Genomic DNA, 12,238 nt, shown 5'->3' with positions numbered 1-12,238 from the left:
GTGATATTAATAAACCGTTTTATATTACATAACTAGATCTCACCTAAAAAACAAAGAAACGACATTTAGATAATGTTTATTTCTTCAACTCTTTCTTAAATAAGCAATATTTCTTGACCTACATTAATTAACCTCTATTATCTTATTCTAGTCAATCAAAATTGACACTTGTGACAATGACATCTATGACAGATCTATCATAGACATCACAACCCACAGATAAATAAAGTAACCGTATTAAAACTAAAGAAATACTATTTCTTTACATGAATTATTTAAAATTTTTATTGTAATAACTATGCTTTGTTTATTCTGTGATAAAATTTTTGAGAAATGAAACAAATTTATTGAAGTATATTTGTTGGTAAATAAAACGTCAGTGAGTTCAGTACTTGTGTCTGCAGCTTGTATAAAGCTTCATATAAACGCATTTAGCTGCACACAAGGTATTATTAAGTTTTTTGCATGGTTTTTATTTGCTTATTTAAAGTTGGATTTAGTCATTACCTGCATGCATGCCGAATTAAGCTTTTCTTAATTCCCATTCTATTTTCTATTATAAATAATTATTTTTCACTTATTTTTGGGCAATTTATCGTACAGAAATCTAAGAAAGACAACAATTATTATATTTATCCATGTTAAGTACAAATTACGATAAACACTGGTTAACAAAAAACTTGTTACTCAAAGTTAACCTTAATTTTTAAGTTATAACTTGGATAACTTTTAACGAAATAACTTTTTTTGGTCTAATTTTAACCCAACCATTTGTTATTGATCGAAACGATCATCATCTGAATGAAATGCAGACAGTGAACCACGTTCAAAAACACGAAAATCAGCCGGGAAGGTTATGGCTTCAGTATTTTGGGATGCGCATGGAATATTGTCCATCGACTATCTCCAAAAGGAAGAAACAGTCAATAGAGAATACAACATAGAGCTGCTGGATCGTTTGAATTCAAAAAAACCGTTGTTTCACCAAGACAATGCATCGATTCACAAATCGATAGCAACCAATTACACTTCGAATTGCTTCCTCATCCACGGTATAGTCCAGATCTGGCCCCCCAGTGACTATTAGCTATTCTCTGATCTGAAAAAAAAATGCTCAAATGAAGAAGTAATTGGTGACATTGGAGCCTATTTTGAAGCAATAGAGAAATAATTCTACAAGCACCGCATCAAGGAGTTAGAAAAGCTTTGGAAAGATTGTATTGGTCTCCTAACCGTGAAGGTGGCATTTGTGCGAAGATTTGAAAACTATTTATAAACCAACACCTCGTAAGGCTCGATCACGCCGTGGAATCATTAAGTTATTGTCCATACGCCAACTTTCTGTTAGTATGAGTTTTTTGCATCATAAATAATGACTGGACCTTCAAGAAGGAAATGTTATGGTGATTAAAACTGTGATGCAGTGCCTTAATGAAGCCGAAGGTGACGCAATTAATAGAGATGGGAACCTAGAACATCAGTATTTGCATTCTTAACATGAAAGAGCCTCCGGAGTTTTAGAAAACCATGAAAAGGACACTGCTAGTGGAAACAGGACCTCTAAATATTTGGAAAAGAAAGACAATTGTCAAAATGCATATGGACTGGGACAGTTGGCGACAATAGTTCACCTTTCCGTCCGATACAGCAAGAAATCAAAAAATACCAAGCCAGGCCTGTGGTTGTTTGAAGATTTGCTGGACCTCTGTTTAATTTAGCACTTTGAAGAGCTACTTACTTGTCTGAAGATCATTCGAACCTTGGAAAATCGTAAGTGATTGAGTCCAATGTTCTGTTTGGACCAAAGAACCCAGATGAGATGACCCACAGGTCGTCTTAATAAGATGTTATGTTATTTATTTGGGTTTTTGATTTCTCTGCAGAGTTTGTTTTGGAATGTTTTTAATGGGGTTCTTTCGTGTGTGTGTATAGTCTACAGTATTGCATATATAAATAATTGTTGAGGTTAGAACTGTTCATAAGATTATAAAGAAACTACAAAAAACCTACTACACCATCTAGTGCTCAAAAATAGGAACCTTTGGTACAGAAACATAAAAATATTATTAGTATTGAAAATTTATCGACTTTCTTTAAGTTGTTGTCTTAATAGATTTTGTGTGCGTGTTCGAAACCTCAGATTTTTTTTATGTTTTCGACTAATTTTCTGTTAATTGCATGTGTGTAGGGATAGGAAAGAATCCGAATAAGAGGGCTTAGGAATCCCTGACCGAAATCCACCATTAGAGATACATATACACGTGTCCAGTGCAATAGGAGACAAACAAATTATCGGAGATTTTTTATAAAACTCTTTCATCCAGATGTGTGTTTATCGTTTTGAATTAAGTCAACGAAACTGTGGATATGCAACAATTTATCAAATTTAATTTAAAATATCATTTACACACTTTGTTTTGACCTGTTCGGAATGTATGAAAAAAATTAGTTATACCGATATGACTAAGGGCATCTTCTGACACAAAAAACAAAGTTAAAAACTAGTTTTTACGAAAAAAAATTATTGATTGGGAGTCCAAGCTGCTGTTACTTGGGCACTTTTATAGAAAACGTTATAAATTCCATTTAAATCAGCCAATGCCACTCTGGATTTAGATGAAATAAGTGAAATTAGATCTGGTACAGACAAAAAAAAATTAATGTGTCTTATTTTTCGGGAATAAAAGACAAAATTGAGTGAAATATTCGGTTGGTAACAAACTGAAAAAAAAAAATAAACATCATCCAGATGGAAGTCTTTATCTGCATCATAATCATCAAACACTTCATATTGATCACTATTTTTCTCTTTGGGTTTTTCTTAACAGCAAATAGACTTGAACCTGAAGTTAATGCGACTTATATCGATACAGTATTGTCAATGTCACCAACAGCCAATCAATGTCTTCATTAAAAGGAGTTGGTAAATCTCTTGGTCCAAAAGTTCTTCTTCTCCGTAAACTTTACTTTTCAAGAATGCCAATACAAAAAAAAACATATGGTGTGTTGTCGGGTGAACGGGAATGCCAAGAAATCCTTCCGATTCGGGAAAATCCCATTAAAAATATTCATTCTCACACTGTATTCCCGAACCACTCGAATTTTGTAAGGGTGATGGTGCGAATCTGACCTCAAAATCTGTCGGAAATTCCAAGAGCGGGATTCTTCCTACAGTGTTCAACATTCTCAGGAGTTCGAAAAGATCTCGTTTGATCGTTGTTTGTCACCCGAAAATTTATTGAATTTACACTAGGCGCTGGTTGATTAACTTCAAAATGAGTACAAAAACGACGCTCGGCTTTCACAACAAACTTTCAGTGTTTTTGTGACTATTTCAGGGCAAATGAAATGCTTTCTACGTATCCACAACGATTTCAAAAATGTAGAATTAACTGCCGCACCTTGTATATAATATGCATTTAAAAAGAAGAGACAAAGCTGCTAGGTGAAAAATTCTGATTCTATTCGTGATTACATTTGTATATTTGCAGTTTCGTGTACTAATGGTCCAAGGGCATAAAACAGCATCGATTTAGTACACGACGTTTAAGTTCGTAAACCGCTAGATAAAAGTTAGTTTTCCACCAAACGGTATTTCTCGCTATTCGTTCTGGCCGCAAATGAAACTGGCAGGCTGTTTTCCAGGCCTCAACTAATAACTGCCAGAAATGGAACATCTTCGGAAAAATTCGAACAATCTCGACGTAGATATCAAATCAAAAGTATTCGAAACCTTTTTTTCACGTCTATTGCTACCCCAATTAAAGAAAAATCACCTTTCATTTTTGTACATCGCGCCCGATTCCAAGCCGCGTCCTCAGGCTCTTAGGCCGATTTTTTTCCTATGAATTTTCCGAACTTTCAATCGCTTCTGTCGAGGGTTTTCCGACTAATCCGATTTCTGGCACTACTGCTCTTAATTAAGGTCCCGAAAAAAATATGAAAAAAGTTTTACGTGTGTACCTTTTTTTCGGTATGGATTTTCCGGAACTTTGGGTCGCTTCTGGCGGAGGTTTTCCAAACAGATACAGTTCTGGTACTATTGCACCGGGCTAAGTAGAATGTAAAAACTTTTAACGCGTGTACCTTATTAGTTTTTCCGGTATATTTCTCGTCGTGGAAAACAGGCTGCCATTTTCATTTGCTGTCATAACGAATAGACAGAAATACCGTTTGGTGAAGAACTAACTTTTATCTAGCGATTTACGAACTTGAACGTCGTATACCAAATTGATGCTGTTTTATGTAGTCTAAAATGAATTTATTAGGAAAAAAAGACATAACACATTGCCAAAGAGATTTGTATTTTTAATAAAATCGAATATATTGTGGTATTATGATGTCATTTTAGCATTTATCTTTTTTTGCTTATTTGTTTTACCTGATAATTGACATCAGGGCTTTTTGCTGATTTTATATAAATATGTATATTATAGCTTACTTGTACATTTTTATTTTAAATATAATATAAAGTTTACCGAGTTTTTTATTAATCGGCACACAGGGAAAATTATAAATATCTAAATAAAATATATTTTCTTCAATTATTACCGCACTCTGCAAAGTGTCGTAATAGCAGACAGAACTCACTTTTGGGTTCTGTGGGTGACATGACAGTAAAGCGACTTACATGTCAATTCAACCATTTTGTTGACGTTTAATTAATCATTTTTATAAAATTAGAAATTATTAATAATTACCTTCGATTAGGAATTGACCCTATGTTTAATGAACATCCAATGTCGTTTCTTCCATTGCAGGTGAGGTTTTGTAAATAGGAGTTTAAAAACTTTTTAATAGCAAAAATATATTTCTTCTATTACAGAAACTCAGTTGGGTTCTGACTATTAGTGACATACCTCCTAATTACCCAATCTACGTTATAAAAATAATACATTATGCTACTAGGAGTAGAAGGCTATCATTATTGTTGAGATTCTTTCACTGCCGAGGCTATGCAAACTTGGCGAAACATCTTTTGCTCCGAATGATATATACTATTTTTTCTTCAAGCATAGAAATATTACATTGCAATTCTTCCTCTTGAAACATTTTACAATACACTTTTCAAACCTGACAAACATCAAATTAAATGACATTACTTGGCTCCAACGCCCATAATAAAATGTTGCTATTGTTTCTCATTATTTTGTTACTGGTACAATAATGAGGCGTTAATTATTTTACTAGTAAAAGAATATAGATATTATTATACGCTTGAAGAAAAAACATTTTTTCTTCAATATGACTGACTTTGTCCTGCTAATTTCTAATATTTAGCATTTTTCTTGAGATGCTGAACCTCATCCCATTTTCTAGCATTCTTTAGACAAGATCTCTGCAACCTTTTATACATTTCATCAACTCCTGGGTTCTTGGTTCTCCTCCAATATCCTAACTTCTCATTCTATCTCAGAGGCTCAATCCCTTTATTGTTCTCAACGTTTAGGTCTCATCATTCTTTGAGTTATTGATGTTTCAGTTCTTGTTTCCATTGTATACTAAAGAATAGAACTTAAGTATGTTTTGTAGATTCCCATTTAATGACTATCTGCCATATCTCAGAAATGGATTAAATTACAGCTACAATAAATTGTAACAAAAGAAACTTTGGGTGAATATAATAAGTTTAAATTGAGATAAAGTCACTTTATTCGGCAGAAACGATTAAGATACCATTAGTGTAATATAATGTACATTACTTGCAAGCTTAAACACCATAAGTTATGGTTTTTGAAGACAGATTTAAAAAAAAATATGTTGAAATTCAGCATTTACTCCCAAACTTTTGCACCTTTTATAGTAGTAATTACAATTTTTGGTTCCATACAACTACTACTTTTATTTATAAAGATTGAATCTTCACTTTTGAAGATGTCATAATTCACTATGTCTATATTTTAATTGTTGGAAATAAGGCGAGTAATTAAAATATATATTTGTCTAAATGTATTTTTATTTCAACTAACAATAACAAAAATCATCTGTTGGTATCAGAATGATCACAGTTCAAATTCATAAATTATAACCATAGTAATATCCTTCCTCGTAAGCTTTTTGCATGTCCATAGAATTTCTTCGAATTCTTCTACCTATGGGTTCTAAATCTGAATAACATTTTGAAAAAACTTTGTTGATAGCTATCATCGCTTCCTCTTTTGAAACATTTCTTGCGCTCAAAACCGAACTCAGAGCTTTGTTCTTCACGCAGTTCTGATGTGCTTCTTTAACATAAAATAGAGATGCATCTCCAGCAAAAAGAGCTGACATAAAACTACAATGAGCTAGATTTGCTGCTCGTATTTCGGTACAAGCTAAATGTTCGAGATTTTTGAAATCCAAATCGTTTTTACAATAATCAAACATATGTATCATTTCATGGGTTAATACTGCTTGTACAATACCTTCTTTTCTAGCAGTATTTTGACATATAATTACCTAAGAGTTAGAACTAATTATAAGATAAAAAATATTAAATACTTGAAGTAAATTACCTGATTCATAATAGGGTCATAACCCCCGCTAACGGTAGGAGCACATTCTTCACATGAAATATGCCTCCTAATATCTATACCACATCCCGAGGCTTTTAAAGCACCCATCATTAATTTCACTATAGGGCTATCTTTAATACACTTATAAACATTTCTTTCACACTTAATTTTCTCAAAATTCTCTTTGCCTTTCCCTTTCATGTAGTCTATGAAACTTGGCGCTGTTTCACTTCGTGATTTTCTACTTGGATACAGGTCATAGCCCCATTGGCTGGCATCAGACGGCAAGGAAGTTGTTTGTTTTTGTTGATTATCATTTTTTTCTGACTCTTTTTCAAAATTTCCTATTAAAGTCATTTTACATATTTAATTTTAAAAACTTAGGTTATATGCTTCTTGACTTTAACTTGCATTCTTCTTTTTTTAATATGTCAAATCTTATCACAGAACTATTAACTGAAGGATCTAAAAACGTTATTTAATTTGGTTATTTGACAGGATTTATATTAGATAAGATAATTTAAAGAATTATGTAGTATAAGAAATAAAACTCGGTCATGATATTTCAAACATTTTTATTTTTTAATCGAATGTGTCAAATACAGTGATATATTATTAAGTTTTACAGCCACATATATACTTAAATTAGTAAGTAAAAAATATAAAAACAGGTATTTATACCACCAAGAAGATTCAAACAAAAATATGTTAAAAGTTTCAATAACTCACACTGTATATTTTTCCCAGTATTACTACAAGTATCCTACAACAAACATCTATACATTTCTTAAGTTTACCAAAATTTTAATGGAGATTTTATTGTTCAGTACATTAAATATTATTTCGATGTTATTTTTAGTCCTTACCATAGAAAGTATTATAGATTTTTTAAATCTTAAACGTAAATTGAATATGGAGTACTTACTTTTTGATTTTGAAATCATTTAGTTATGTTAAATCGATTTTTCATTCTAAAATAATTATAATAATTTTTCGTATACTTTTGTCAATAACCTGTTTAACAAGGTTTGTGCAGTTTGGTCTAAACTCCAAAGTCTATTCGTTTTAAAGATAGACATAACGTAAATAAAAGCTCGGCCGTGCATGCCATCTGTACCTGATCGACAAAATTATTGAACAGGACCGCACATTACAATAATATATAAGTTTTTTAAACTGGTATAATATCAAAGTTGTAGTATTTACAAATAGTAAAAACTATTTTTATCATCAAGTAATTTGATATATAATATTTTCCGACGCATAACAACTTTTAAAGATAACACAAGGTACTAACGTTAATATGTAAAAAAATATTTTTATTAATTATTAAAGTAAATTACCTGCAAGGTTTTTGAAAGTACAAATTTTTTAGAATATTATACAAAGTCAACATTGGAACAATCTGTAAATAAAATCATTATAAACTTCTTTGAAAACTTTATTTAAAATTCCTAAACTTTCTTCACATTTTGTTCTTAAAACGTTTCGTCAGATTTGCTTCGATTGTGTTAGTAGATATTTTACTACTGCATACAAGCAGTATTTTACTTTAATTGGAAAAACACTTTGAACAATAATTTCAGATACATATTCCTGTCCTGTAAAATGGTAAATCAACAGCAGGTGAACGGCGTTCTATACTTTTACAACCGGACGACCAATAAGCGATTTGTTGATGTCGTGTCTAACTTGAGAAGAAATACATATAAAGTATTTCTCATTTATTTATTGTGAATTTTATTTAATCTTTTCTAATTGTTTCTTTCAGTTCTGTCAGTCGTAAAAGAGAAATAAGTGAATAATCCAGTTTATAAAATTGCCTTTTTCTTCATTCAAATATGAGAAGAGATATTACATAATTGACAGTTGAATTATCTCAAAAAACAATAGTATTAAGTGCTTCTAGTTGAGAAATTTCAATAGATGTAAATCCATTTTTGATCTAAACCATAACTCGCCATCTTGAATTACTGTACAAATTCAAACACATGGCTCGAAATTATAAAATAAATTATCTTATCGCATTGCTTCTTGCGAGGCCACGAACAACCGTTTTAAATTTGTGGTATCCTTTTTTGATTATAAAAGTTAGGTTCAAACTAGCCTAGCTACGGACCTGATATTATAAATCCATTGAATGATAAATTAGTTTTCCCTGTTCATTCAATAAAGTTTATAATTAGTAAGCGTTGCCAATTTCAATGTACTTCAGAAGCAGTAGTTGTACAGCTTCGGAAACTTTATTTATAACCTATAATAGTAAGAATTCTTTATTGGTAAAATTTCCGGTAATCAGTACTCTAAATGTCTCCATTAAATTTATATTTTTTTTAAATATCGATATTACATGATAAAGAGAGAATTGGGTGACCTTATAATAGGATAATGAGGAATAAAAACTTACTACATGAATGAGAGATGTCAATGGCAGTTAGGGACCTTAGGCCTTTTACCAAAGGGTTCTACTATTTATTCAATTAATGTTTTACATACAAAGGTTATGGAATTTATATTAATAAGGTTGTTCTGTCCCGGCGTTAAAATGTGATACAAAACTTATTATATAAAAACACAGATAAAATTGTGGCCTCTATTAAATTCGCTTGTACAGCTCTAATTTCCCCATCGTAAAAATCGTTGCTATTGACTTATTCTAATTTTTCATAACGAATGGGAAAGTAGAAGATAATAAAATTCTATCAGTGTCACAGTACCAGTGTTCATAGAAATTTATCTAGAGCAATTTTATGTCAATGAAATCTTTTCTTCTTTTTTATAGTGCATTGTACCTATGTATTTATGTTTATCACGTGGAATATTTTTAATATGACAGTGTACAATAAAACTCCATCAGTTTTCATAGAAATTGATCTAAAGGTACTTAATAAATACATATTCTTCTTTTTTATGGCTTAGTATGTATTTATTTATTCACAAGATCTCTTGAAATGTTTCTCAAATAACAACAGAGTGATAGTATTTCTTTATTAAATTTTGAAAGTCGTGCTGGTATTTAATAGTCAATTTTTCAACTCTCATGGTGCTTATCTTTATTAAAACTTGTGTTTATGGGTTGAATATGGGCAACAGAACACATATCAATTTTATTCTAATCGAAATTTTATGGGTAGTTTGATGACGAACTGTTTTTTAATAATTATTGCTTCGAAAGACATTTCATATCCAAATTTTTCGTCTCCAAGGATCCTAATCAATCACCTGTTGTTTCTTCTCCAATCAAGAAAGAACTTCAGAGGAATTTTAAAAAATGGCACAAGGTAGAAGACACCACTGGAACAAAGGAAGAAATTTATAGTAAAAATAATGGATAGGATAAAAAACGAGGAAAACGGCAAAATATAGAATATACTGGAAAAAAAAGGCAAAAATAAGATTGGGATCTTTATCACTTACCCGTTGGTCATCTACAAGAAAGAAATGTATGGTGAAAAGAAAGAAGCTAAGGACAAAACGATAGAAAGATTGAAGATACTGCAAGAAATGTGTTCAAAAGTTACTGGGATCTTATCAGTCACCTGTAGTTCGTCTCAGGAGCAAATGTATAGTAAAAATAAAGGAACTAGGAATGAAACGCGAAAGATCCTTAGAGAAATTCGGGAAATAGAAGATACTGGAAGAATTAGGTACAAAATGGACTGTGTTCCTCATCAGTCACTTGTTTTTTGCCTCAAAGGAAAAAAATTATAGTAAAAGAAAGAACTTGAAGCAAAACAAGGAAAAATCTTAGAGGAATAGAGGAAGATGGGAAAAAATAGGAGATACTAGAAGAAATGGGTACAAAATGGACTGGGATCCTCATCAGTAGCCTATTGTTCGCCTCCAAGGAAAATAAATATAATAAAAATAAAAGAACTTGAATCAAAACAAGGAAAAACCTCAGAGGAATTGATAAAGATGGTGAAGGATATTGGAAGAGACGGATTCGATAAGGACTGTGATCCACATGTCACCTGTTGTTCGTATCCAAAACAATGTATAGTAAAAATAGAGAAAACGGAGACAAAACTAGAAACAACTTCAGATAAATTAAGAAATATGATAAATGATAGAATAAACTGGAAAAAATAATTTCAAAATGAACTAGAACCTCATCACACCCCTGGAAATGTAAAAGGACAAGAAAAAAAGGAGATTCATAGATTTTGAATAAACAAAGTGCTTAAAATGGTGAACAAGTATTATGAATAATGTATTTTACAATTTTGCTAATGTTTCATATGGTAATGCCGTTTCTAACAACCTTATTCATACATCGTTAAAAATTCCATTTAACTCTTATCACAATATTTCTATTAGAAGGTATAATTAATAATAAAAATATTTATATTTTGATTTTGTCATAACCTTTATTTGTAAAATTTTAATAAATATACATATATTGTTGATATATGTATATGAACATATTGATTACCATGAGATTCCTACAGAAAATTATTGTAATGAATCTATGATTGATAATATTGCGTGAAGATTTGATGAATCGCTAAATGAAGTAATATTTAAACTTATTTATCCTAATTTTCTAATATTCTTTACTGCCTGTTGCGACGGGGAGCTGAAACAAAAATATTTCAATTTAAATCAATGCTATAACAACTCAATTTACTATTAATTAACAGTATACACTAGTTAATTAAACAATAGTACGAGTTAGACCATAACCTTACACGTATATCCAAAGTTATTAATTGTATAGTCTAAGATTGGAAATAATTGAAATGTCATAGCGTCAAAACATTGTTTACATTTTTTGACGTTTATTATTAACGTAAATCAGTTTGAATAATCGATTAACGAATAATCGATACATGAAATACAAAGGGTTATATCAGTGGTGCTTTAAAAAGTATAACAAAGAATTATTTATAGGTATATTTGAAATGTAAAATAGAATTATTATTTATTGGAACAAACCTAAAATAAATATCACATATTCCCGTGAATATATCGATACATTGAGCATCGATTGTTTTGTTTTTTTCCTTCTAGTCTATTTCGTAAGCGTCACCGTATACAGTAGCGGACTCGACAAAATTGTATCTTTCTTAAGAATAATAAATTATAAGAAAATAATAGACAAACATGGTAATGAATTAGAAGTTATGTTGTTTAACATAGCAAATGGCGCTGAAATAAGGTTGAAAAATATGTACTGACAGAATATTTTCCTTGTTATTTATTATAGAAAAAAAAAACGAGGATAAAACAAAATTGGAATTCTCAAAAAGATGGTACGTTAGAAAGAAATGGAATCTAGTAGATAGAAAATACAGACTACGTGATAAATATGAAGTAAAACAACACATCAACAGACATATTGATGAGCAATGCCGTACGGCAAATAATAAAGGACTAGAAAATAGTAGATGAAAAATAGATAATATATGAAGGTTTTAGACAAAGAAAGACGGAAATAGGAAAATTAAAAAAAATAACCTAAAATATAATAAAAGAGAAAGCAGAAGCAGATGAAAAGAGGAAAATCTAGCCGGAAGGATGGAAAAAACTCGGAAATAATAGATTGGATTGGAAATAAGGAGAAAGTGATGGGAAATATGTGGAGAAAAAATGAAAATATTCCGATTGATATATCATAATAAATGAGATAAGAAAATAAAAAAAAAGGAAAACAGGAAGATAATTGACCAGATAGATTAAATAGAATCCAAAGAATTGAGGAAATAAAAGTAATTGCCAACGACAGAAGAACATAGAAAAAT

General features: G+C 30.7%; 3 protein-coding genes across 18 annotated transcripts in view; 1 reads left to right on the top strand and 2 right to left on the bottom strand.

Annotated features, from left to right (window-relative positions):
- The window catches only part of LOC130902205 (PH and SEC7 domain-containing protein), a 56,159-nt gene extending 51,682 nt beyond the window's left edge, over positions 1-4,477 (top strand). For 9 of the 13 annotated variants that reach the window (XM_057814130.1, XM_057814129.1, XM_057814136.1 and 6 more), the window contains one exon: positions 2,189-4,477. In XM_057814130.1, the coding sequence (XP_057670113.1) occupies positions 2,189-2,210 (22 nt within the window). In that variant the 3' untranslated portion in view covers positions 2,211-4,477. The remainder of the gene's footprint in view (positions 1-2,188) is intronic. The other 4 variants (XM_057814124.1, XM_057814127.1, XM_057814128.1 and 1 more) reach the window with 1 other exon arrangement.
- A 1,461-nt stretch (positions 4,478-5,938) lies between these two features.
- On the bottom strand, positions 5,939-6,851 carry LOC130902206 (mitochondrial inner membrane protease ATP23 homolog). Its single transcript, XM_057814139.1, has 2 exons — positions 6,495-6,851; positions 5,939-6,438 (listed from the first exon to the last, which is right to left on the bottom strand). Exons 1-2 carry the CDS (start codon positions 6,849-6,851, stop codon positions 6,016-6,018), a joined length of 780 nt encoding a protein of 259 aa, XP_057670122.1. The 3' UTR covers positions 5,939-6,015.
- A 201-nt stretch (positions 6,852-7,052) lies between these two features.
- The window catches only part of LOC130902207 (pleiotrophin-like), a 71,426-nt gene continuing 66,240 nt past the window's right edge, over positions 7,053-12,238 (bottom strand). For all 4 annotated transcript variants that reach the window (XM_057814140.1, XM_057814141.1, XM_057814143.1 and 1 more), the window contains exon 5: positions 7,053-11,073. In XM_057814140.1, coding sequence (XP_057670123.1) covers positions 11,051-11,073 — 23 coding nt within the window. In that variant the 3' untranslated portion in view covers positions 7,053-11,050. The remainder of the gene's footprint in view (positions 11,074-12,238) is intronic.

The sequence above is a fragment of the Diorhabda carinulata genome, chromosome X, assembly GCF_026250575.1.
Source record: "Diorhabda carinulata isolate Delta chromosome X, icDioCari1.1, whole genome shotgun sequence".
Classification (NCBI taxonomy): Eukaryota; Metazoa; Arthropoda; class Insecta; order Coleoptera; family Chrysomelidae; genus Diorhabda; species Diorhabda carinulata.
This window is presented reverse-complemented; position numbering and strand designations above follow the sequence as displayed.

Bases quoted from the DNA above. Each gene is read 5' to 3' on its own strand.
- LOC130902206 (XM_057814139.1), bottom strand. From the start codon at position 6,851: ATGACTTTAATAGGAAATTTTGAAAAAGAGTCAGAAAAAAATGATAAT. The intron at 6,439-6,494 runs GTAATTTACTTC...TCTAACTCTTAG, and splicing joins ATGACCCTATTATGAATCAG to GTAATTATATGTCAAAATAC.